Genomic DNA, 27246 nt, shown 5'->3' with positions numbered 1-27246 from the left:
ATATATTTCCCAGACAAGTGGCGCTTTCCCTCCACGGACTCTACTCTTTGTCAATTCTCAGTCTCTCTTTGGAGCCCAAATAAGGCAAGAAGTGGGAGTGCCTGTTGGTCTACCTTCGCCTCAACCCATCTCTCAAAACCCTAGAAAAAGCTTTCCGGTACGATTTCTGCTCATATATATTCAGATTTCGATTCCGTTCGAGTTCGCTCAGTGCTCGTTTTTTTTTTAATCAGAGCTTTTGGCTTGCTTCTCAGGGTCTTCTTGAAAGAGTGTTAGATTGTGGTTTCTTGTGTGGAATCTGTGTTTTATGCTGCATTGTTCTGTATGGCTTGGCTTCGAATTTCGCACTCTTGCTTGTCAACGCTGATTAGCAAAAATCGTTTTTTTTTTTTTCAAAAAAGTTCAGTAGTATATTGTTCGTGTTTTGCTTGTTTTTGCCTGTTGTTGTTTTTAAATTTCTTCTTCTTCTTCTTCTTTTCTTTTCTGGGTCTTGAATGAGTGTTAGATTATGGTTTCTTTTGTAGAATTTATGTGTATTATGCTGCATTGTTCTGTAAGGCTCGGCTTCGGGTTTCGCAGTTTCTTGTATAAAAGGACGCGTTTGTTTGTCAACGCTGATTATCTGAAATCGCTTTCGTATTTTTTTATTTTTATAAATTTCCGTGGTATATTAAATATTGTTCGTGTTTTGTTTGTTTTTGCCTATTTTTTTTTTTGGTTTTTCATTTAAAGAACTCTTCTTGTTTTTCTTCTTCTTGTTATAGTTGTTGTTATTTGAACTAATAATCCAGCATTTTTTTTCTTTCTGTTTTGTTTTTTAGTTTTTTGGGTCTAAGAAACCTCTCTAATGTGCGTTTTCGTTTAATATTTGGCTTTCGACTTTGTAGAATATACTTTTTTTTGCTTATTTTGTTGTTATGACGTTGAAAATATGCTTGGTTGTACTATATAAGCTTCTGTTTTTATCTCTGAGTTTTTTATGCTTGAGAGTGAAAACTGAAAAGTATAGATCCTAAGCACCCCATTTGGGAACACTTACGTGTGTATATGGCTTTTTTTTTGTGGTATTCTACAATGCCATCAGATAAATGGGTCTTTTGTGAATCATTTGGCCTTTGGGGGCTCTAAAAGTAACTAAATGTAATTTTTGTGCTGTTTGTTTGTTGCTGTACGTTCAACCTGCCTTGAAAAAGGAAGAGATATGTATGTTGTTAAGAAGAGTAGTGAATAAGATTGCAGAAAATTTTTTGTCAGGAGAATTTATGCTTTGTCTTTTTCTTAATTTCCATTGTCTTTGTTCCCCTAATTATCGTAAGGGCGATTGTTTGATAGAGAACAGGAGCTTCCCTAGTTTTGCTGATACTGATGTTTTGACTTTTTTGCTTGATTTTCTCCGATGTTGACCTTACTTGTTATGTAAACTTCGTAGCATGCTCAACTTTTGTGCTGTTTGGTTTGGATTTTGGACAGTATTTTCTTGTTTATGATAACCATAAGTGGATTTGGCTTGTTAGTAAGGCGAAAAAAGTACTTGTAAAATCCCAACCTAATGGTACTTTAGTTAACATCAAATGATTTTCTTAATTATTTTTCTAAGAAAATGTGATTTTCTTGTTTGCTTTTGTGCTATTCTTTCTAACCGGTGGCAGCTTGTGGTGTATACAATTAGAGATATGATACGTTTACAACTTCTATACGACTCCTGTACAAATTCAATATTTTTTTTTAAAATCAACTATTCGATATGTTGGACCCACATGAATGAAAACAGATCCAATGGTTAGTTTGGAAAAAAATTGTTAGTTGTACAGGAGTTGCACGAAAGTTGTAAATGTATCCTATCTCATACAATTAAGGATACTGTGATCATTTTACCAAATTCTAAGTATTTGCGCAACTTATGCTTATGAGTTTCTTTATATTTTGAATGAAACAGAGGATTAAGTTGTCCGTTTACCTGATTAGTATTGTTTTTCATTAAGGTTATTGGTCTAGTGGAAGATGGAGAAAGTAGGTGTTTCTCAGGAAGCTGGTGGCACACCACCTTTGCCCCCGCCGCCTCCAACTCTACCACCCAATCTAAAGCCAGTCCGACTGGCCACTCCCAAGTATTCGATTACAAGCAGGAGTGGAGTTGGGAGCACGGGACGGAAAATATCTTTGCTAACGAACCACTTTAAAGTTTCTGTCAATTCTCCAGATGCTGTATTTTACCAGTACAGTGTATGTTTTCCCTTGTGTCTTCTCAGTTTACTTGGAATTCATTACATTTCAGTGTTAGATGTCGTGTGCCATACTGTTTGTAGGTTTCGATTACTTCAGAAGATAACAGAGCTGTTGAAGGCAAGGGAATAGGGAGAAAACTAGTTGACAGGCTTCACCAAACATACTCTTCTGAGTTTGCTGGTAAAAAGTTTGCATATGATGGAGAGAAAAGTCTCTACACTGTAGGTCCTCTGCCACAGAACAAGTTTGAGTTCCAAGTGGTGCTTGAGGAGTCATTTGCAAAACGGTAGACCTTTTTACCATAATTTCTTCCAATTTTCAATTTAGAATTCTTTTTTCGGTAAAATTTACATGGCATTCCTTGTTGTGCAGTAGCGAAACTGCCATTCCTGATCGTCAGAGCCCCAGTGGGACTGCTAAAAAGTCAAAGAGTTCTTTTCGGTCAAATACCTTTAAGGTGGAGCTTGGTTATGCTGCCAAAATACCCTTGAGGTCCATTGCTCTTGCCCTCAAAGGAGCAGATGCAGATAATAATTCTCAGGATGCTTTGAGAGTCCTTGATATTATACTGAGGCAACAAGCAGCTAGCAGGTACATCTGTTTCTTTCTTTGTTGTATTTCTCTTTTACTTGTTATTTTTAATCCACTGTCTGGAAGCATTTTCATATTGCTTTTAGCAATAACTTTGTTGAACTATGGCTGTTGAATGTATAGGGGTTGTCTTTTGGTAAGACAGTCATTTTTTCATGATGACTCGAGGAACTTAACTGATGTTGGAGGAGGAGTAAATGGGCTTCGGGGGTTCCATTCCAGCTTTCGTCCGACTCAAGGTGGCTTGTCTCTGAATATGGGTATGACTCTTCTTTCTTGGTTCTTATAAACTTCATCATAACATCATCAGTTGTCGATGCTACTGCTGCTTTAATTTTTTTTTTATTTTTTTTGGTGCAGATGTGTCAACAACAATGATACTAAAGCCTGGCCCTGTGATTGATTTCCTTTTAGCTAACCAGAATGTGCGTGACCCACGCTATATTGATTGGTTAAAGGTAAAAATCTGCTAAACATTGTGTGCAAGTCTAACTCCTGTATTAGATTTTCTCTGAATATCCATCTTGTTGTCATTTACAGGCTAAGAGAATGCTTAAAAATCTTAGGGTTAAGCCGAGACACAGAAACATGGAATTTAAAATCACCGGCCTGAGTGAGAAGCCCTGCAATCAGCAATTGTATGTGCTTACTTCAGGAAATATTCCCCCCCCTCCCCCTATTTTCTTGTTCTTTCACTTTAACAACTTCCTGACCTTGGTCTTATTTTGCGCAAGCTTTTCAATGAAAGTGAGAAACGGTGAATGTGGAGATGAAGGACAAACTAGGGAGATTACTGTGTACGATTATTTCACTGGAGTTTGTGGCATAGAGCTCGAGTACTCTGCATTCCTGCCATGCCTTGATGTCGGCAAGCCCAAGCGGCCCAACTATCTGCCACTAGAGGTCTGGAAATCTTTTGCTTGATATGATGTTGGCATTAGCTTATTTTAGTTTTAACTCCTCTCAGTTTCTTATATTTGTTTTGTTTTGTTTTTGTTTTTTTTTTAATTGTGGGTGATTTAGCTCTGTTCGCTAGTTTCACTTCAACGGTACACAAAAGCGTTATCCTCGATGCAGAGGGCATCTTTAGTTGAGAAGTCTAGACAGAAGCCTATGGAAAGAATACGAACTCTGACTGATGTAAGTTTGCCTTGACACCTGACAGCACATATTTTGTTTGTTTTGGATGATGCAATATTTTTGCTCACTTATTCTGGCAGGCTGTGAGAAACTACCAATATGATGATGACCCTGTGCTTACTGAGTGTCGTATTTCTATAGACAAACAATTAACTCAGGTTGATGGTCGTGTCCTTGAGACTCCGAAGGTATGATTTTTTTTTCATGTGTGTGTGTGAGAGAGAGATAGAGAGAGAGTGAGAGAGAGGAGGCGGAGGAGGAAGGGAGGACCCGCGAGAATATCACTGCCAGTGTGCTTTCTGATGGGTTTGTCTTTATGATTCACAGTTGAAGGTTGGCAACAATGAAGATTGCATCCCTCGTAATGGGCGCTGGAATTTCAATAACAAGGTATGGCTTTGATGTCCATGACATTTGATATAGAAAACAATCAATTCTCTGAGAGAGAAATTCTATTTGTTCCTTTCTTATCTATGTATTTTTAAATTGGGTGCTGATTTAACAGATTACAAGTCTTTCGTTTCATCTCTTTGCAGCAACTTTTGAAGCCCATTAAGATTGACCGTTGGGTTCTTGTAAACTTCTCTGCTCGCTGTGATACCAGTTATATTTCAAGGGAGCTTATCAACTGTGGAAGGAACAAGGGCATTGTAGGTTACACCACATGCATGTTTTGGACTGATTATCATCCTTTCCCTCATTAACTCTCTCTAATCTCGGTGCAGCATATTGAACGCCCATATACATTAATTGAAGAAGATGCACAATCTAGAAATGCCAGCCCTGTTGCGAGAGTTGAAAAGATGTTTGAACATATTAAAGCTAAACTTCCTGGTCCACCTGAATTCATCCTTTGTGTCTTGCCAGAGAGGAAAAACTCTGAAATTTATGGTACGGCTTTGTTCTCCTCGCCTCCTTCCCTCTGGAGGGATTCAACTTTCTTTGATCATATAATCAATCCATGTTCTTTTACTTTGTCAAGGGCCCTGGAAGAAGAAAAGTCTAAGTGACTTTGGCATAGTCACACAATGCATTTCCCCTGCGAAGGTTAATGATCAGTACCTCACTAATGTGCTTCTTAAAATCAACACCAAGGTAAATGTGGAAACATGAAAGCTTAATATTTGCATATTTTGCTTACTCATTATTAATGTACTATTAACTATTATTTTTGTTTTTACCTTTTTCTTTTATAGCTTGGTGGAATAAATTCTTTGTTGGCCTTGGAGCACTCCTCACGTATTCCTCTGATAAATGATACTCCTACAATGATTTTGGGAATGGATGTCTCACATGGGTCTCCTGGACAATCAGATGTCCCATCTATTGCTGCGGTAAATTCCCATGTATTGTCTTTGGAACGTATTTGACCAATCTCTTTGGTTCTTACTTATCATGTTGTTGCTTTTCTTCAATATGTTTGAACCTTTAGGTTGTTGGCTCTCGATGTTGGCCACTAATTTCAAGGTATAGGGCATCTGTAAGAGCGCAATCGCCTAAAGTGGAGATGGTTGATGCTTTATACAAGCCTTTGGCTGATGGAAAAGATGATGGTATCATAAGGTACATCGAGTTACTGGTCGAGTTATCTCCGAAGTCTTCGATATCATTGACAGTAATTTGTATCATCAAGATTAATATTAAAATAGGTTCCTTTTCCAGGAATTAGTCATCTCAATCTCTTTCATAATGCCAATAGTAATTTCTTTGATAAATAAACCTCAATACATTTTCTGTAAATTAGTTTTGCCATTGCACTATTGTGTATTGTTGGGTCATATATTTTTGCTTTGATGCATAATGATAGTAGATTACTTTTCTACTTATATATTACTCTGTCCACCAACCATGAGATGCCTACTTCTGTGCATTGCATTTTATATACTTTGAATCTTCTGGACATTTATTTGTGTCTTTTGGAAATTCTGAAACTCACTCTCAAATCTCATGTGTGTTGATGTTATAAAAGATAGTCAAAGACACTGATCCTTAAATATTTGGACATATTAATTCCACTATGCTGCTTAAAACAGAAATTTTCCTTGCATTGCAGGGAACTTCTCGTGGACTTCTATCAAACGAGCAATAAACGCAAACCAAATCAGATTATTCTGTTCAGGTATTAGGACATTTGTTTGTAGATTTCAGTGAGTTTGGTTTGTTAATTATTTGGAAACATTTTGATTGTTTTAAATTAGATCATTATTACCTAGAAATCATATTACTGGTTAGCATTAAAAAATATCAGATGTATAGCATATTTGAAAGAATTAACGCTCAAGTTCAATTTATTGGAATAAATTAATTTTTTAATTGTAGTGCTCTCCATCTACCCCGTTTTGTTTAGTGCTCGAGTAAATTGAGCTTCATGGTTCGACGTGGAGGAATTCATCGTAGTCATGTTTTGGTTTGAGGCAAAATCTTATCCTTTTTAATGCAAGTAATTTTTTTTTCCTGCCAGAATATAGGAACACAAGGATGTAATTGGCCCTGATTCAGTTTAGTTTCAGAACAAAATATATGCGCATCTATGATTTATGTTGTTGTAAATGTTGGGAGTATGTAAGTTCGATCTTAAAGATGAAAAATTCTCATTACTTAGCTTTGTAGTATTTGCACCTGATGCAATACAAGTTAAATTGATTAGGTTTTGGTACATTGTTGTTATTTTGTTTTTTTGGCATCATTGCATAAAACATTAAGTCGATGCTAATTAGAGAAATATAGATTTGCACTGGGTTTCTTTTTTCTTTTCTTATTTGGCACTGCTGAGGATTTTTCCTTTTGTTTTCTTTACAACTCTTCTTAGGGACGGAGTGAGCGAATCGCAGTTTAACCAGGTTTTGAACATCGAGCTGGATCAAATCATTCAGGTTCTTTGACAACTGAATATATCTTTAGTTCTTGGGGATTTTTATTAAGATTACTAGTTTATTGCCCCCCATTCTACAACACATTTGTCCTATGGATTGTTGCAATTTTACTGTAATGTAAATGATGGTGAACTAATCATTGAATAACAATCGCCTTAAAAAGGGCTATAAATGATGTTAATCTGATGATGTGCCTCATTCCTGCATGTGTCCATGAAATATAAGATAACCATAATTTCCTGCTGATGATGGTACGCAAGATTTTGGTCTTAATTTTAACATTAAGATTGTTATCATTTGTAATTACAGGCATACCGGCATCTTGGGGAGGTTGACATTCCCAAGTTCACAGTGATTGTAGCTCAGAAGAATCACCACACAAAGCTTTTTCAAGCTGGTGCCCCTGAAAATGTTCCACCTGGTCTGCTACTTCCAGATATTTAAAGTACTTGTGATCTACTCGATTCACTCTTGACATGCTATTTCTCTCTCTCTCTCTCTCTCTCTCCAGGGACTGTTGTGGACACAAAAATTGTGCACCCAAGGAACTATGATTTCTACATGTGTGCTCAAGCAGGGATGATTGTAAGTAATTCTTTTCTTTGATTGGAGTAAATCAGTACATCCCAATTTTGTATACAAGAATCATAAAAAGTATCATGCAGGGGATCATAATATATTTTAGTGTGTTACTGTACCTCACATTCACCAGGATTGTGTTGTTCTTTGATAAATATTTGTTGTCCCATCTTGAGATCTTCTAAGGAAATTGATACAGTAGACACATGGGAACTTTATACCTGCTTGCCATATAGATGTGATAGTGTTAAACACAAGGTGGAGATTGAAATTAGTGATCAAGAGTCACTGTGTTTATGTAATAAATAATTTACCAGTAATAAGAGAAACAAAAATGTAGTTTTATGGGATTCCTGACTGTTAGTTAAGGGTTTTAGAGTCTGAATTTTCTCCTTTCTATGTCGGTCATATATTCTTATTCAAGCTTCCTATCATTGTTTTTTACCATTTCTTTTATGATAATAGGGAACATCTAGGCCAGCGCACTATCATGTCTTGGTTGATGAGATTGGTTTCTCTGCTGATGAGTTGCAAAATCTGATCCACTCACTATCATATGTGTAAGCTTCAAGCTCCAATGGCTTCTCATGAGTTTATTGCAACAACCTTTCAATTGAAATTATTGTACACTTTTCGACTTCTTATTTCAGGTACCAAAGGAGTACAACTGCAATTTCAATTGGTAATTTCATCACATTTATGCTTCTCGAATTATATTTATCTTTCACCAAGGATAATACATAATTTACTTCAGTGTCTGTTTTGCTGTTATATCTCCATCTCACTGTCATTTTCATTCTCCAGTGGCACCGATATGTTATGCCCACCTTGCTGCACATCAAATGGGACAGTTTATGAAGTTTGAAGACCTCTCAGAAACCTCTTCGGGAAATGTCACTTCTGTAGGGAGTACACCCATTCCAGAGCTCCCTAGGTTGCACGAGATGGTCCAGAGTTCCATGTTCTTCTGTTGAGGCAGTAATGACAGATTTTGGTAAATACCGCTAATTTTATACGATTTTTTGACATCGTACAAATGCATAGGTTTATACGCGTAGACAGGCAACCCTGGTTTTCTTCAGGTGGGGTGGAGATAGGTACACTGATGCAGAAGCAACCTTTTGGTTTAGTTATGGACAAGTTTAGGTATTTTTTATATCACCTAGTCCACTGTTCTGACTAGGAAGTAGACGCATAGAACACTGGATTCAATATTTGTAATTATCTAATTTTCCGTAATTTTACTGCATCATTATCTTTTAATTTAAAGTTTTGGTATCAATTTCATGGTTGTGTGATAGGTATGCAGCTGTATTATACGATTCAGAAGCCTTATTGCATTTATCTTCTACCAAAATTTTCACCTTTATTTTTTTGGAAAGATTTTAGCTGAAGAGTTTTATAGGCCCAAGTCTAAACTGGTAATGATAAAATTATTTAATAAAAAGATATCTCCAAAAAATATTTAAGATTGTGATGAAAATAGTGGGTTTTAATCTGGACCACCCATACTCAATGCATCTCATGTTATTTTTAACTGGAGACAAAGCCTTTAAGAAAATATTCATCAAGATTATTAACATGTTGTGCAGAATATGAGAATCTCTTACCAGTTACCATGCATGTTACAACAATAAAAAGAGACTTTTTTTCTTTCAGCAATTCACTGATTGTGATGATTGAAACGAAACACCTTCAATTTTGTGAGAATGTTTTGCGCCTTCAAAAATCGTAAACCATTTTATAAAAAATATAAATCTATTCAAAATATAAATAAATAAAACTTCTAGAATTATATATATTTTTTTTTAAAAAAAAAAAATTGAAAAAAAAGAGAAAAGAGTGGCTACCCAACAAGGCATGGGTGGCTTTCGGGCTACCCCTAGCCCATGGGGTGGCCGCACACTACACCTCGATTGCCTTTGGGGGTGGCCACCCAAATATGTGGCTGCCCAACCCGCTGTCGCCTTTTTTCTATTTTCAATTTTTTTTTTTTTTTTTTTTTTTTTTTTTTTAAAAAAAAAAATAATTTTATAAGTTTTATATTCTTATATTTTTTTTTTATTATGATAGACATGTGTTGCCATTTAATTGGTGCTGACGTGGCACTTAACAGAATTTGTTAAAGTTTTTAACGGAATTTAACTTTAAAGAACGATTTATAAATTAAGCCAACCGTATGAATTTTTATATTAATTTTAATACTAAATGAAACGATTTGTACTTTAGACTAAGGGTCTGTTTAGGTTTACGATTTCAAAAAATGCGATTTAAAATAAACATTTTAAAATGTGCGATTTGAAAAAAGTGATTTTTAAAAATGCAGTTAAGTGTTTGGCAAAATTACAGTTTAGTCTTAAAAATCACAAATTAACCTTTAAATTCTGCGTTTTCAAAAAAATACTGTGATTTAACTTAAAATTATATTTATTATTTACGAAATTACAATTCCAAACATACCCTATCTGCGGCGACCAATATCACAATTTTTCCTAAACTGAACCTAACCCTTTTAGGTGGAAAATTAACAGCTAAATTTTCATGCATCAGAAAAGGCAGCGATTGTGTTAATAAAGGCATCGTCAGCAAGTAGCCAATTACGTAGTGATCACTCTGGCAAACCGTACAAACATAACAATCAAACGACGTCGCATCTACTCTTACCGGAGTATATCAGGCAGTTATACCAGCTGCTCCCTTCTTCTCCTCCCCGAAACCCTAGCCGCCATTTATTTCCCCCTACGGCTCGTAGAGAATGTGGAGGTCAGTCGTGGCAAGAGCTGCTCTCTCCAGACAGGCAGCAGCACGGAGCTTCTGTGCAACCCAAAACCCCAAGGTACCTTCTTCCTCTAAAACCCTTACAGAATCTGATTTTGACTCGCATCTCACTGAAGCGGGGCAGTCTTCAGTGGGTTTTGGTGAAAATGGTGATACCCAGTTGGAGAATGTTTCCACTGGGGTTGAGATTCGTGGGGTTTTAGATAGGGATGCCCAGTTGGATAGTTTTGCCTCTGGGGATGACGTTTTTGGGGACTCTGAGCGATCGGGTGATGTCCAGTTGGATAGTTTTGCCTCTGGGGATGACGTTTTTGGGGACTCTGAGCGATCGGGTGATGTCCAGTTGGATAGTTTTGCCTCTGGGGATGACATTTTTGGGGACTCTGAGCGATCGGGTGATGCCCAGTGGGATAGTTTTGCCACTGGGGGTGAAAATGGTGATGCCCAGATTGATACTTCTGCCTCTGGGGATGGAGAGGGGGAGGTTTATGAGATTGATGTGGCGCAGTTGGAGAGTCTGTTGTCTCTATTACAAAGTAGTGTTGATGGGTCTTTGGAGTCAAGTCTTGATGTCATGGGTTTGACTCTACACGAGGAGTTTGTGGTGAAAGTGCTTGAAACCCCACTTGTTTTGGGTGAGAATTTGATTAGATTTTTCAAGTGGGGTATGAAGGAGAAACCCGAGTTTAAGGTAACTACCCGTGTGGTGTATGCACTTACTCACGCTATATGTAGTGATCTTAAGAGGAAAGATGCATATGCTTTGTGGGATTTGATTAAGGAGATAGGTGAGAGGGAGAATGGTGTATTGAATGCGGAGATTCTCAATGAGTTGATAGCTTTGCTTTCGAAGTTGGGTAAAGGGAAGGCAGCATTAGAGGTGTTTAACAAGTTCGGGGATTTTGGGTGTGTCCCCAATTTTGATACGTATTATTTCACGATTGAAGCACTATGTAGACGATCATTTTTTGATTGGGCTTGGTCTATTTGTGAGAAGATGCTCGATGCAGGAAGCTTGCCTGAGAATGAGAAAGTTGGTAAGATAATATCTTGGTTTTGTAAGGGGAGGAAGGCTAAGGATGCCCATTCGGTTTATTTGTTGGCGAAGGAGAAGAACCAGTACCCTCCTCGTTCTTCTGTTAGTTTTTTGATCAGTTCTCTCTGTAGGAAGGATGAAACTGTGAAATTAGCTTTGGAAATGTTGGACGAGTTTTCCGGAGAAGCACGGAAATATGCGATTAAGCCCTTTTCCACTGTGATTCATGGTTTGTGCAGGATGAGAGATGTTGATGGGGCAAAACAGTTGCTTTCTAAGATGATTGCAGAGGGCCCGCCCCCTGGGAATGCAATTTTCAATCTGGTTATCAATGGCTATTCCAAGGCTGGAGATTTGGGAGAGGCTATGCAGATTAAGAAGCTGATGGAGACTAGGGGATTAAAACCAGATGTGTACACTTATACTGTTATCTTGAGTGGTTATGCAAATGGTGGTCAGATGGAGGAGGCCTGTAAAGTCTTTTCAGAGGCAAAAAAGAATCATTCTAAGCTGAGCCCTGTAACTTACCATACACTCATCCGTGGGTATTGTAAACTTGAAGAGTTTGACAAGGCTTTGAAGTTGTTGAGTGAGATGAAGGATTTTGGCGTTCAACCTAATGTTGATGAATACAATAAGTTGATCCAATCTCTTTGCCTAAAGGCTTTAGATTGGGAAACAGCAGAGAAGCTGCTAGAGGAAATGAGAGAAAATGGTTTGTGTCTCAATGGGATCACAAGGGGTCTCGTAAGAGCAGTCAAGGAGATCGAAGAAGAGGAGCTGGTGCTGGGTTAACAAGTGTAGAGGCCTAAATTGTTAGCTGGTTTTTGGAACTTGATTTGAAGATGCTGATAGGCCAGTTTTGTAGGGTTTTTCTTTTTCGACCCTTCTTTTGCCATGACATAAAAGAGTGAAGCTTTGTGGCCGACTTCTTTGAAGGCGTGCATTATATATTCTTTTTCATCAATCAGATTGACAGAGAAGCTTCATTTATTTTTCTTTCTTTTTTGGTTTTGAGTCATTTTTTGTGTCTTTTTGGTTACATTCTCATGGAGGGATATGCCTTCTACAAGTTATAGAAACAATGGCTGTGGTTGCAGCCATTCAAATTTCAAGTTTTTTTTTTTAATTTATTTTTCTCCATTACAACTAACACTGTCTATAATTCATGTAATCTTGTTTCTATTACTAGAACTGAAAAATGAATCGAGAGGCCACATGTTGAGCCAATTATTCACACAGATTTAGTCCACTATGTGAGAGGTCTACTAAGTTCAAAAATTAAAGCGAGTGAGTGAAACAGTAAAATAAAACCTTAGGCATGTTTGATAAGAGAAATGCTAAGGGCACTCCCGAAACAGTAATTTTAGGACACCTAGAATGAGAATATCCTCCTCTGTGTCAATGCACAGACAAAGGAGATTACATTAGATGATGTTTGCTGATAGGGATTGAAGGTGTCAAGAACAGTGCAAGAATCCATGCTTGTGGATTGGATTCCAATGATCGGGGCTACACCATTTTCACTGTAAGATCCAATGACCGGCCCAAGCTTTTATTTGACACCCTGTGTTCTCCAACAGATATGCAATGTGGTTTTCCATGGGACAGTCATCGCAGGAAGGATGGAGGCTTACCAGGTAAGATCAAGTAAGATCAAAACTCGATAATGGTTGATTGTAAAATTGAGCAAGCCACCATATATGGTAGGAATGATTGTAAATTGTTTCTTTAGAACGTGTATATGTACTGTGTTGAGTGTGAATCGAATAGCAGATTGTACAAATACAAGGAAAAATCATATTAACAGAATCAATGAAGGAATTGTTGTATAAAACACAATCATTGTATTGACATTGCTCGATATTCAAATGTAAAATCAAGGTGACGCCTTCAGATTGGTATATGTATAGAGGAATACAAAAAAAAAAATAGTATTGAACTTTGGCCCATGAGCATTTCTAAATGAGGTCATAGAAAACTTATTTATTTATTTATTTATTATTATTTTATAAGTAATCGCAAATTCATTAAAAAGCACAAATGCACAAACCAAATACATAGAAAGTATACATGAGAGAAGCCTAGCAAATAGTGGAAAAGAGATCTGAAAAAGCATGAAAATTTGAAAAACTACAATATGAGGTTGCAGCCCAAAGAAAGAGTCTTAAATAAAATATTATTTAATTCCTCAGAAGTCCTCTCGTGGTCCTCAAAGCTACGACCGTTTCTTTCCTTCCATAGACACCACATTAGGCAAGGCATCATCTTCCAAACTGCATCAAGCTGAAACTGACCCTTGGCAATTGGCACTCTCCAACAGGCAAAGATATCTACCACCCTTCTAGGCATAACTCAAAAAAGCCCTACACTGCTGAAGATTGTATTTCAAAGAGCACTTGTGATCTCACAATGAGGTAGAAGATGGTCTACTGACTCCCCATTCTTTTTACACATGCAACACCACTCAACTACAATAATATGTCATTTCCTTAGGTTGTCTATGGTGAGGATTTTCCTTAAGGCGGTCGACCACACAAAGAAAGTCACTCTCAAGGGAGCCTTATTCCGCCAATCACTCCTCCAAGGGAAATGAGTGTTATCATAGGGAACAAGAACCTTTTGGTAAGATCTAACATCAAACAACCCTCTCTTGAAAGGAATCCAATGGAGCCTGCCCTCACTGTCCTGTCTCATTCTAACGGAATACAACAAAGTAAAAGTGAGGTAAAAGGATCAATCTCTCAATCATGAGTCGCTCTAAGAAAGTTAATGCTCCACTGAAGGGAGGTACATTTGATATATGCTTAGAACTGAACATAAAAGCATAATTTGAAATCCTTGAGATGCATCTTGAATCTCATCTTTTCTTCTCCTTCTGGATGATATAAATGCCTCAATCATCCAGCATAAGCTCTCCAAAAGGCAGTTCATTGAGTTTCAATATACAATCAAGTTTACTTTTGGTCTGAACATTTTGAGCAACAAGCTCCCAGTCATCCCCATGCTTCCATACAGAGTCTAAAAGAAGTAGGGTTTCTGCCTCAGTCCAGATAGCTCCACGATTACCACTGTCTCGATCACACTCATTGAGTTTGAATTCATCCATACGCCTGTTATTTCCATAATTTTTATTTTTTGAAACAATTTATGCAAATTATGAATTCGACCTGCTCATGTAAGAATGACAAAAATATAAAAATAACAAATTTTCAAGCACAAAAAAGAATTAGAGATATAATGTTCAGGCAAATAAGAGTCAGACAAAGACATTGCACCCAACTATGTTGTCTAGCTACAACAATCCCTCTATCATTTTAGGACACTTTCATGTTGAAAATTGAAGCTTTGGACATTTGAGGTCATGAAACTTGTGTCCAACACTCAATTGTCCTTGTAAAATAGTTCATCTTCATTAAATTAAAAGCCTCTAGAATCATGATGTTCTTATGCATATATGTCAAGAAACTTATACACAGCTGTTAATTTCATAATCTTCTTAATCAACACATTTTGTCTGGATAACAAACTGTTGAATATAAACAGATGTCAATACATTATAAATACAGTATGGATGGAATTTTTTTCCAACCTATTTTGGAGGAAAACTTTTTCCTAAATGACAAAGTTTGATATGTAAGGAATTTCCTCCAATCCAATTTAAAGGAAAATTTGTCATAAAAGAGCCAATTTGATACGTAATGGTCACTTTTGTTTTGTGTGTGGGAATCCTCTTTTTCAAGGACTATTTCTCTCTCTCTCTCCTCCACATACCAGGAAGAAAATAAGGCAAAATAACAAGTATGCGACTATCTCAAATTAAAAGTACATGGAAGTCTGACACTCTTTGAAATATCTTTTACATTGACGAACTTGATGCATGATTGCCAAAATTCCCTACCAACATGAATAAATTGAGTGTCTTGAAAATTACTTATTATGAATAATTGAAGAACTATAGTAACTAACCTGACTAGATAAAATATCAATTGATTCTCGAGATATTCATATTGCTAAAAATTCCTTCTGATTCTTTCTTTGTTGTAGAAGAATATTCATATTGCTGTTAGCTATAACTTTCTTTGTTGAATGTATAGGAATTGCCTTTTGGTAAGGCAGTCATTTTTCCGTGATGACTCAAGGAACTTAACTCATGTTGGAGGAGGTGTATTATCTGGAGGTCTGGAAATCTTTTCCTTGATAAGATATGGGTATTAGCTTTACTTCAGTTTTAACTCCTCTCACTTTCAGAGAGAGAGGAGAGGAGGAGGAGGATGGGTGAGTCAAGGAGTGCGCTTATTAATGAGTTTGTCTTTATGATTCACAGTTGAAGGTTGGCAACATTGTTGATTGTGTCCCTCTTAATGGGTGGTGGAATTTCAATAACAAGGCATAGCTTTTATGTCCATAACACTTCACATAGAAAATAACCAATTCACCGAGAGAAAGAGATACTTGGTACATAGAAAATAATCAATTCACTGAGAGAGATTTTTTGATATTGTGGTTAGCTGATTTAAAAAATTATAATATCCTTTTCTCTCGTCGCTTTATAGAAATTTTTGAAATCCCCTCGGATTGACTGTTGGATATTTGTCAATTTCTCTGCACGCTGTGATACCAGTTATATTTCACGGGAGCTTATCGATTGTGGAAGGAATAAGGGCATTGTAGGGCACATGAATGTTTTGGACTGATTATCATCCCTTCCCTCATTAACCCTCTCTTACATTTATTGTGGAAGATGCACAATCTAGAAAAGCCAGCCCTGTTGAAAGAGTTGAAAAGATGTTTGAGCGGATTAATGCAAAGCTTAATCCTGGAGAATATGAGTTCATCCTTTGTGTCTTGCCAGAGTGGAAAAACTCTGAAATTTATGATATGGCTTTGTTCTCTTGCCCTCCTTCCCTCTGGAGTGATTCCATTTTCTTTAGCCATAGAATCAATCTATGTTCTTTTATATTGTCAAGGGCCCTGGAAGAAGATAAGTCTAAGTGACTTTGGTTAATGGTCAGTACCTCACTAATATGCTTCTTAAAATAAACTCTAAGGTAAATTGAGAAGCTTGAAAGCTTAATATCCTTACTCACCAATAATGTACTATTAATGATTCTTTCTGCTGCTATTTTTTCTTTTATAGCTTGACGGAAGAAATTCTTTGTTGGCCAAAGAGCACTGCTCATGTATTCCTCTGATAAATGATACTACTCCACTGATTTTGGGAATGGATGTCTCACATGGGTCTCCTGGTTGATCAGATATCCCATCTATTGCTGCGGTAATTTCCCATGTGTTTTCTTTGTAACATATTTGACCAATCTGTCTGGCTGTTGCTTATCATGTTGTTGCTTTTCTTCAATATGTTGGAATCTTTAGGTTGTTGGCTCTTGATGTTGGCCACTAATTTCAAGGTACTGGGCATGTGCAAGAACGCAATCACCTAAAATTTATATGATTGATTATAGTTTTGGATATGGTATTTCTTATTAATCGTCTGAGCAAGAATTGGGTTCTAATATCAGTTTTGGATATGGTATTTCTTAATTATGTAGACTCTTTGCCAAATGTTTATCATCAATGCTGGCCATGGATTTAGGCTACTATGGAACACTGTAAAGACTTTTTTAGATCCCAAGACAACTTCCAAGATTCATGTATGGTCTTTTTTTTTTCCTCTTCCCATAGGTTCAAAGCATTATGTGGAAAAACTGTAAGGCTGTTGACTTGCCATATTGTGTTGCTTATCAATAAATTTTGTTTTTATTGGAATCATTCTAGGTTCTTGGAAACGAATACCAGAACAAATTGCTTGAGATAATCAATGCCAGTTACTCTAGGTTTGATACTTTGGTTGTGATGTTTTCTTATCTTCCTTTCATAGGTGCACTAATATGTTTTGGACCTTATTACTTATATAAAAAAAAAAAGTTCCAGACCTCATGGAAATCTTTGCAATTTATGCAGTGAGTTGCCAGAATTCCCCCACTTGTAGTAGCATGTCTGAACCACTTGAGGCGATGTGAGATCGAAACTACATTTGTCCAAGTTATAATTGTGGAAGACCAAAACAACCAAACAATGTTCCGTGGTCGCTTCAACCAAGCAGGCTGGTGTATGCAAGATATGGAAGGTATAGGAACAAAACATTATCAACATATGATAAGCTGAGACACATTGTTTGGCAGGATGATGATCAGCTTTAGGAAAGGCCTGGTTGTGACAAGTCTGGTTCTTCCTAAGGGGATACATGTGTTTTGGGTTGGTTTAGTACTGGTGTATGGTAATTGTGGGGACTACTTGTTTTGTAATGTCTTATTTAGAGAGCAATGTGCACCTGTGTGATTGTGAGGGTACTAGATTTCCTTCTGATGATGGTATGCAAGCTTTTGTTCTTAATGATCCTTAACATTAAGATAGTTATCTTCTGTAATTACAGGCATACCAGCACCTTGGGGAGGTTGACATTCCCAAGTTCACAGTGATTGTGGCTCAGAAGAATCATCACACGAAGCTATTTGAAGCTGGTTCCCGTGATAATGTTCCACCTGGTCTGCTACTTCGAGATTGTTTATGTACTTATGATCAACTTGTGCAGTCTTGACATGTTCCCTCTCTCTCTCTCTCTCTCTCTCTCTCTCCAGGGACTGTTGTGGACACAAAAATTGTGCACTCAAGGAACTATGATTTCTACATGTGTGCTCAAGCAGGGATTACTGTAAGTAACTTTTTTTCTATGATAAAAGGAGTAATAAGTATGCATTTGCATCAAAATTCTGTTTACAGGAATCATAAAAAGTGGCATGCAACAGATCATAAAATATTTTAGTGTGTTTTATTTACATCTCATCAGGATTATTTTGTTTGTTGATAAATATTTGTTGTTCCATCTTGTGATCTTCCAAGGAAATTGATACTTTAAGCCAGAAACTTTTTACCTTCTCACCGTATAGGTGTGATAGTGGTAAACACAGATGAAGGTTAAAAGTCGTGAATCAAGACTTTTTGTGTATGCAATTTACCAATAAAAACAAAAACAAAAATGTAGTTTTATGGCATCCTGACTATTTAGAGTTTATATATATTTATATATATAGATGAGATGAACGAAAACTACCACAAACTACAGCAGCTAAACAAGAAGAAAATTACAAAAACCAAATATATAACTGACCAATAAAGAACTCTATCCTTAATAGTAAGTCATTTTTACAGTCCTAGGGAAAATCCTTGTTGATGGAGGAAGCAAGTGGGAAAGCTACCAGCAAAGCTAGTTATAGCGGCCCATGGTGGATGCTGGTGCAACTGAAGGCACCCATATTGATATTAGTTTTTTACCAACTTTTGAAGGAACTGGAGAGACTTAGAGATAACAGAACTAGCAGTAGAGAAGTCCCCTTCAATGACTGTATGGCAAATATCATCAAAGACTAAGTTTTTTGTGTCCGAGATCTGGATTTGGAATTTTCTATGGCACGGCCCAGATCTGGATATGGAATTTTCTATACGCCAAAATGGCTTCACAAAAAGAGAGGTAGAGGAGCTAGGATGGAGGAGATCAACCGCATGAGACCAAAAGGTGGCGTTGGTGCGTGAGGTGCATGTGCGGGAGCGAGGACTGGCGTAAGGTGGAGCAAGGACAGGAGAGGGTGGAGAAGAGGCGTGTGGATGGTAGAGGTGGAGGGACTAGGGAGTACAATAGATCTAACATCCAATACCTTTTTTCTTTTTCTTTTTCTTTTTTTTTTAAAAAAAAAAGAAGAAGAAGAAGAAGAAAAAAAGAAAAAGAAAAAAACAGAAAGGGGATGAAGGAGAGGAGTACATAAAGGTGTGGGGTGGAGAGAGAAGCTCTTCTTTCCTCCCTAGCTGAGATTTGGAGGCATGTGGTCTGTTTTTCTCCTTCCCATCTCCGTCGAATTATTCTTTTTTCACCATTTCCCTCATGAAAATAGGGAACTTCTAGGCCAGCCCACTATCCTGTCTTGGTCAATGAGATTGGTTTCTCTCCTAATGACTTGCAAAATCTGATCTGATCCACTATCATGTGTAAGCTTTCAAACTCCAAGGACAAAGTTTTCCTCCAATTTAAGTTGGAGAAAATTCTTCCAACTTTAAAAATGCATGTGAGAATTATGAGACAGATGTCAATTAATAGATTGGGGTTGGAGGAAGTTGACAAATTTCTCTAACCTAGCTTAGAGAAAAACTTTGTCTAAGCTCCAATGGCTTGTCATGTGAGTTGGTTCCAATAACCTTTCAGTTAAAGTTATTGTACACTTTTGACTTATTTTTCAGGGTACCAAAGGAGTACATCTGCAATTTGAATTGGTATTTTCATTACATTTATGTAATTATGCTTGTCGAATAATGTATCTTTCACCAAGGATAATACAGAATTTACTTTAGTAGTTGGTTGCTGTTGTTTCTCCATCTCACTGTCATTTTCATTCTCCTGTGGCACCGATACTTTATGCCCAGCTTGCTGCATATCAGATAGGCCAGTTTTATGAAGTTTGAAGATCTATCAGAAACCTCTTCAGGACTTGTCACTTCTGCCGAGAGCACCCCAATTCCAGAGCTCCCTGGGTTGCGTGAGAACGTCCGGAGTTCCATGTTCTTCTGTTGAGGCAGTGCTGACAAATGTTCATAAATATTTGCTCATTTTATACTCGTAGACAAGCAACCCCAGTTAACTTCAGGTGGGGTAGAGATAAGTTTAGTTATGGACAAGTTTAGATGCCTAATGAAATGTGTACTATTTCTTCTCAGGATTGGGATCTCTTGCAATTGTCTGTCCCGATTACACTGCAATCGTGCAGGAAATTGAGAGAGGTCTTGCTCCGGCAAGTAGGCCTTATCGGGCATCTTACAATTGCAGTCGAGCAGGCTTTTGGGATTGCAGCCAAGACTTTAGGGAATTGCATCTTCTTTTAATTTAAAAGTTTTGAGTGTAAATTTCATGGTTATGCAAAGAAAGTATGTACCTTTGCTATATGGTTTTTGCTCAACCTGGTCTAACCGTCTTAATCATGACCATGTAAATTTATGAAAACTACAAAACTATAACACAAAAACTTTGAAAAAATTGTTATATATATATATACACACACACACACAAACCCATATCTACGCCTGCTTTATTTGACCTATGGGGTTCCAATAATTGATGTAGAGCTTTAACTTCCTTGACCAACGGCCAACTGCCTCCTATTGGGACTAATTATGTTTTTCTTTGTCTTGGTCCCCCGCATGGTTTCCCTGCCTTTCTTTCTGCACTTTTTGAAACTTGCCTTCTAATATCCAAAAATAAATAAATAAACTGTTAAATCTATCACTTATCACAAAAGTTTAAGTAAGTTGATAGGAAATGATGATTTAAATACGACCATGATTTTAGAGTTTATTCTCATTTTAATTAAAACAATCAACGTGATGTTCGGTCTCGTTCGTGTATAAGGAACGGTGTTGAAATATTAATTAACGCATTTTTGTGGGAAAATTATACTGTCCATATGGGGTTGTTTTGGTCAAATCAAAAAATTGTGAGGGTCAAAATGCTAAAGCGACAGATAGAAGCTTGCTCGTAAAAGTTGCCTATAAATTTCATGGTGGTGGATAGGAAAAGGACCCTCCTATGGCATCATCGTAACTTTCAAAAAAAATATGGACTAAAGAACAAAAAAAAGATAAGAAATTAACAACCGACCAAGGCAAAACTTCTGGTGCTCGATAATTGCCAAGTGTACCATGATTGTGCTATGATAGAAGCATGGTTAATATCTTCCTTTAGTATCAAAACATGTTCATTGATAGGGAAAGGGTTGTCCCATTACATCATCCACCCTAGGAAAAATATAGAACATTAAACATAAAGAAAGAATTTAAGAGACAAAATAGTATGATTAACCACCTCTATTATTGTTTAAGACATTCTTGGACTATTTGACTCTTTCAAACAGCTGCTTAATTTTCAAGATTTATATATATTTTTTTTAATGATGGGAACTTCTAGGGTAAAGCCACTTCGTTTACACACCCTTGAAGAGCAAACCTTAGACCCGTGCAAGCTCCCCAAACACAAATAGGAGTACAAATTTTTGTGCTCACAATGTAGTTAAATGGGTCGTTTTTACCATATTTTATGATAGTTTTTCTTCTGGTGATTTTTCTCTGTTGGATTTTTTCCATACATTTTTGGGCTGTTTGACTATTTTTCAACCGCTGGTCAGTTGTATTTAAATTAGTTTGTCTAAAGATGGAGGCTTCATTTGATAAAACTTTTTCCTTTTTCCTTTCGTCTTTTTTCTCTTTTTCTTCTTTTCAAAACAAAAATATGAGCAAATACTTCAAAATACAAAACACTAAAAACTACTTTTATATATATATATATATATATATCAAAACACTTTAAAAAATAAAACCCCCAAAGAAGCTAGCACTAACAAACGGAGTGCAGGCATCAAGAATTTAGTGAGAGACGCTCTCCCATCTCTCTAGAAATATCTTGGTCTTTCTTTCGCTACCGGTGATCCCTCCATGGGAGGGGAGCTTCTCGCTTCCCTCCCGTTCGTTCCCTCATCCCCATCCACTACTCCCCCTCCCAAAACACCCTAACATCCACACCCATAACCCAATAAATTTGAGATTTCTTTCTCAAAGCACTGAGCCGGCTTTGCACCGGATTTATCCTCACCCTTTTCCTGCTTTTCCTCGATTTTTCTTCAACCAGCAGATTCTTTTGGCTTTGCCCATCTTCATCCACCATGTTTATGGGTTTTTAAGGTTTAGAGTTTGGAATCGTTTTTTGGGTTTTAGATATACTCACCTCCATCTTCTCTCTCAAGACATGCTCCTCAGCAATGGGTTCGCCGGAGTTCCTGGAGTCCGCCGGTGGTCTTCTCCTTCTCCTTCATCGCCTGAAAGATGGCGCGTGCTTCCCACGCTCCAGCAAGCTCGTGGATTCAATCGGCGCGTGGAGCCTCCGCAAGCACCCTCCTCCACTTTCCGCTCCAACCCCTGGTGGTTCCGGAAGTTTCCGCTGCTTCCTATTGCTGAGAGGTCTTCCCTAGGCGCCTCCTGGGATGGCTCCCACACCGCCAGCTCCGTCACTTTTGCTGCTGCTGTTTTTATGTTTGTTTGTTTATTTTATTGGGCTTATTTGTTGTACCCCTCTCCTCCTGTTTATCCATGTTTTGGTGTTTAGGACCTTGTGACTCAATACACTTGTGAAATCACCTTCATTGGTGACCTCGGCTTCGTAACATCCGTGCCTCGAGCTAATGGGCCCGCATCTTTGAAAGCATTGTCCCCGCGTACTTACATTCCTAGATTATATTTTGAGTTGTCCAAGCCCTTCTGTATTCGTATTTTTTATATTTAATTTGTAATGGTTTCTGTTGTATTTAAAATAATAATAATAATAATAATAATAATAAAAAACAAACAGAATATTAGTCTCTCCTTCCCATTTCCGTTCCCATTCAATCTATTTTTTTCACTTGTATTTCAATGTTTTTGCTCCCAACTAACGACTTTTGATGCCAACTAATATCATTAATTAATTACGAATACATGCTTGTTGTTAGGGGGGCATTATCCCATTACGTCATCCAAGCTTTTAAAATATATATATCTATATATATATATATATATATATATATATATATATATATATATATATATATATATATATATATATATATATATATATATATAAAGTAACAAAGCAATGAATAATTTTTAATTTTTTTTACAAAAAAGGTAGTCAAATTAACGACCAACTGCAGTCAAAAGTAGACTAAGTAGTAGATGTGGTAAAAAGAAAAATATTAAAATAACAAAAAAAAAAAATAGTTTATTTGCTTCCCATTTGTGGCAATTGCCCAAGTCCACAAAATTTCTGCTATATACTAATATTTCGTTTCTATTTAAACTAGTCTGTTAACCTCTCATTCATACTCTCTCTCTCTCTCTCTCTCTCTCTCTCTATATATATATATATATATATATATCACCAAATTGGGTTGATTTTTTTTTTTAAAAAAAAAAAATCAATTGATTAGACCGACAGTTATCTTTAAAATACGTAATTTTGACGTATATTTTTAATAGGATTGATACAAAGTATGTGACATTTATTCTTAGAACACATAATTATCACATATATACATTCTAAAAGGATAAATGTTATATACGCGAGAATCATATGAGTAATAGTACATATTAGCCACTTAAATCACGCTACATCAGCTGGTGTGAAAATTTAGTACGAAGATTAATATTATTTCTTAAAAAAATAAAAATAAAAAATTACTAAAAACACTTCATATCCACCGATATGAGATGAGTGTCGAGTTATATTGACGTGTCAAGATATCGTTGAATAAGCTCTTGATGAACACAGCGGAATAAAAGTAAATTATATATATATATATATATAGTAATTTAATAAAGAAAATGAGAGAAATTCACTCCGGCAGGACTGGTAGGAAAGAAAAACCTGAAAGCAAAGGCGAAGTGGTGATTGAGTCAAATGGTCAGAGTTATAAGAAAAGAAAAAACGTTGACGTATTTGGCGGTGTGTCATTGTGTGATCAACACGTCCAAGTTCCTAGAAAATCACGTGTTTGTGGGACAACCCGGTTGCGTCATGAAGAAGCTATTGATTACCATGACCATACGTGGCAGATTTTTATTGGGTGTACACTACCTACTTTTATTACTCTTAATGCAGCAAGTTCCTCCCCCCACTCGGCCTTGTGAAAATGAAGGGTGAGACAGTTTAGAAAATTGCTTCCTTCTTTGTACCCATTGGCTGACACTTTATTAATTGCTTTTTTCAGGACCCACTTTTGGTTTTTTTAACGGGGACTTATAGCTTTCTTGGGGCACAATTAACGTTCTAGTTATTGGACTAGATTACCCTTTTCATTTTTACCTTTAAGGATTTCTTTATCCAAGTAGTATTTAAAATTGAGTTTCACGATTTTATTTATTTATTTTTTTTTAATATAGTATATTATATATATATATATATATATATATATTAACGAAAGATTTGAATATTTCATTAATCAAAGATCACGAACATAAAGCTCTTACATCATAAAGCATAAAAACCCTGCAAAATCATAGCCACATGCTATGAGATTATATAGTCATAGATACAAACAAAATTCTTACAATAAAGTATTATCTATGACTTTTATCTTTCTCTAATTCATATATAAAAATAATTAAAAAGCAGATCTGTTTCGAGTTGACTAGATGTAAGATAATGGTAGACAAATATTTTAGAAAAAATTATTTAAACCAGCCATGAGAGATAACACATTACATCGAACTATCCAGGTTGTGAGAAATAACCCATCATACTTGACTAATCTACATCTCATAGATCGTCCATGAAAGCATATTACACAAAAACTAGTAAACAACAGCTGCGGCCAGAGAGGAGATGAACGAATGCATAGCGTAGATGCGAAAAAATGATGATCTAGTCTAAAAACACTTACAAACAAAAGAAAAAACAGAGGAGGATAAGAGCAGGGAGTGGAAAGGAAAAGGGAGAGGAGGAGATAGTAGATTTGTTTTAGAATATGTGATGTGAATCAATAATAAGGTTTTACAAACAATAGAACTAATGTGAGTGAAACTATTATCTATACCAATTTAATATTGGTTCATGTGTCGTGTTCACTTAAAACACGTCACGTCAACCGGTATAAGATGAGTACAATACATGAGTGTGAAGAGTATCATTACTCAATTAATAATAATTTGATTTTAATACATAAAAAAAATAGTCATGAATGAAATATGAGGACGTCCACTGTTTGATCAAAGATCTTTCTACCTAATAGTATTTATTTTCTTTAAAAAATTTCATTCTCAAAGTAAACTTGTTATGGACGCATGATTCCTAAGATTATAGTTTGTTACTAAATAAATTACTGTTACGCTAATTGGAAAAACATCGAATTAATATCAAAATTCACATTCACTGTCTAATTAAAGAGTTTTGGAAGTACTACTTGTGTTCATTTGAAAATAAATATTTGATAATAGTAGTAATTACATGATAGATTAAGAGCTCCAGGTAAATGGGGCCTAAGCCTATACATATTAACTAAAAACTTATGTTTGTTTCGAAGTAAAATATTTTTTAGAAAATATTTTTGGCATTTTTCAGTGTTTGGTAGGGGTGAAAATAATAATCAACGAAAATTATTTTCAATTTGACCGTAAATCGTTTTCTGGATTTAAACGTGTGTGGGAATTCGCCACCGCCCGACATTGGAGTTTGTTGGTAGCTCGATTTTACAACTAAAAGTCCTTGAATTTTGATATCTGATTGTCGGATTCCGACGACGTTTAGATTCTAGATTCCGTTTTACGTTGTTGATGATTTTTTCATACGAACCATATGGTAAAAAATATTTTACATCGAAATAAACGGAGCATTAATAGCCATTTGTATTGAGAATTTGTTTGCATTTGGGTGTAAAAAAGAAGCTCAGGGGATTTGCTCAAAACGGGGTCGTGTGGATCACCCACAGAGAATCTGACACGTTCTGGCCTTTTTGGTGGGCCCCAAGCTGCTTAGTAGCGAATCAGAGACAAAATTCTTTTTCTCCGGGTCGATGTGGGTCCCACACTACTGAGAAAAATTCATATCCAACGGTCCAGATGTCACCACCTACCTCTCCTTCACATGCCACAGAAAACTCTTTCGCGCGCTTTGACGGCGACGATTTTTCGCATTTCTCCAAAATGCTAAAAACACATCAACGAATTAAAACCCAAAAAAGAAACAAAAGAATTACGTGATGACACAAATGCCCTTCCCCCCCCCAAAAGGAATTGTGTAGTCGATCTCACAGAAGTTCGCATGGGTCCCGCTCTAACGTCAAATCCAACGGCCCAAATTTTACCACCGCCCTTCACCTTGACGCACATTTACGATCAGGAAAGAGTGATTTCCACGCCACCACTTTATATTGCGTTGAGTGTATGACGAAAACATCACTAACCCGAGAAAGAGTAATCGGACAAGCATCCTATTATCTATTAAAATAAATAAAATCAATGGTTTAATATTTTCTATGAAAGTCCAAAATTTAATTAAAAAAATTAAAATTAAAATCTTTTATATTTCTCAAAGTAATTCTATAAGGAAAATCATAACCATAAAACGTGAGAAAATTGTTTTGGTCTCCAAACTTTTTTAATATAATTTTTTAGTTTTGTTAGTCTTTTTTACTTTTTTATGTTATTGTTTGTGTTGGCTTCCTCATTTTGGCTTTTTTTTTTTTTTTTTACATAATTTGCGAATTCGATATAAAATCAACACGAAATTAACGGGTTAAAGGTAAGAATTCTACCCCGTTTAATTAAATATAGTCTTATACCAATGCCTTGATAAGTGAGTACAAATTGAGAACTATACTATTTAGGCTTCTTGTTATTTTTGGGATGCTTGCTATTTTTAGCTCTTGTTGAGTTTTTTTTTTTTTTTTTTTCTTCAATAAATTTCTTGGTTATCCAAAATAACTCTTGGATAAGTTATTTTTTTATTTAAAAAAAAAGTAATTTCAAAAACTAGAATTTTATTTCATAACTATACCACAAATGCTAACGTTGCAGCTCTGACCAACCTTATAATTAGACCAGCCATATCAGCATTGTGGTTTATAGAATTACTTATAAAAAGACTGTCACGTCAGTATTGTAAGATAATTATGAAATAAAAATGTAATTTATAGTATTATTAAAAGAAAAAACTAAAAAACATTATTAAAATAATAATAAAATGATTAATGCACATTGACTTTTGTGTGCAACATTCCTCTTTGCGAGTAAATTAATCTGAATCAGTTAACGACAAAACATTATGATAAACAATCGCAACCTGGTTGATGTGGGCAAACCGTAATTTCACCGCACTTGCAAAATTTACAATCCGTACACGAGCGCAAATAAATAGTTATTTAATTAGTTTTCGGGGTTTCACATTCAAAGATCCAA

At 36.2% G+C, this 27246-nt stretch overlaps 2 protein-coding genes and 1 long non-coding RNA gene across 5 annotated transcripts; all 3 read left to right on the top strand.

Annotated features, from left to right (window-relative positions):
* LOC133860728 (protein argonaute 16) lies at positions 1-8709 on the top strand. Of its 2 annotated transcripts, none has more exons than XM_062296335.1 (23): positions 1-157; positions 1983-2223; positions 2307-2512; positions 2602-2817; positions 2941-3077; positions 3178-3275; positions 3358-3455; positions 3552-3720; positions 3841-3957; positions 4038-4145; positions 4285-4347; positions 4494-4607; positions 4683-4848; positions 4940-5052; positions 5154-5291; positions 5390-5520; positions 6011-6076; positions 6767-6830; positions 7140-7251; positions 7342-7415; positions 7875-7969; positions 8060-8091; positions 8214-8709. In XM_062296335.1, the coding sequence occupies exons 2-23, from the start codon at positions 2002-2004 to the stop codon at positions 8381-8383; spliced, it is 2709 nt and encodes a 902-aa protein (XP_062152319.1). In that variant the 5' UTR covers positions 1-157; positions 1983-2001; the 3' UTR covers positions 8384-8709. The 2 variants fall into 2 exon arrangements, with proteins under 2 accessions (XP_062152319.1, XP_062152318.1); XM_062296334.1 differs by having other exon boundaries at positions 2599-2817.
* A 1293-nt stretch (positions 8710-10002) lies between these two features.
* Positions 10003-12338, top strand: LOC133861270 (small ribosomal subunit protein mS80 (rPPR6)). Its single transcript, XM_062297016.1, has one exon. The coding sequence runs from the start codon at positions 10165-10167 to the stop codon at positions 12016-12018; it is 1854 nt and encodes a 617-aa protein (XP_062153000.1). The 5' UTR covers positions 10003-10164; the 3' UTR covers positions 12019-12338.
* A 3005-nt stretch (positions 12339-15343) lies between these two features.
* LOC133861449 (uncharacterized) lies at positions 15344-20339 on the top strand. Of its 2 annotated transcripts, XR_009899014.1 has the most exons (7): positions 16634-16877; positions 17002-17060; positions 17188-17353; positions 17660-17771; positions 17865-17938; positions 19699-19919; positions 19990-20339. It is a non-coding gene; the product is annotated as an uncharacterized LOC133861449 (long non-coding RNA). The 2 variants fall into 2 exon arrangements; XR_009899015.1 differs by lacking the exons at positions 16634-16877; positions 17002-17060 and adding an exon at positions 15344-16501 and having other exon boundaries at positions 19699-20339.
* Positions 20340-27246: the final 6907 nt, after the last annotated feature.

This window comes from Alnus glutinosa, chromosome 2 (assembly GCF_958979055.1).
Source record: "Alnus glutinosa chromosome 2, dhAlnGlut1.1, whole genome shotgun sequence".
Classification (NCBI taxonomy): Eukaryota; Viridiplantae; Streptophyta; class Magnoliopsida; order Fagales; family Betulaceae; genus Alnus; species Alnus glutinosa.
Note: the sequence above shows the minus strand (reverse complement) of the source record. Positions and strands in the feature narration are given on the sequence as shown.

What these genes read in the sequence shown, in the direction of transcription:
- LOC133860728 (XM_062296334.1), top strand. Translation starts at nt 2,002, where the DNA reads ATGGAGAAAGTAGGTGTTTCTCAGGAAGCTGGTGGCACACCACCTTTG. An exon ending in GTGTCCTTGAGACTCCGAAG is followed by an intron (nt 4,146 to 4,284) that starts GTATGATTTTTT and finishes TATGATTCACAG; the next exon opens with TTGAAGGTTGGCAACAATGA. An exon ending in AGCTGGATCAAATCATTCAG is followed by an intron (nt 6,831 to 7,139) that starts GTTCTTTGACAA and finishes TTGTAATTACAG; the next exon opens with GCATACCGGCATCTTGGGGA.
- LOC133861270 (XM_062297016.1), top strand. Translation starts at nt 10,165, where the DNA reads ATGTGGAGGTCAGTCGTGGCAAGAGCTGCTCTCTCCAGACAGGCAGCA.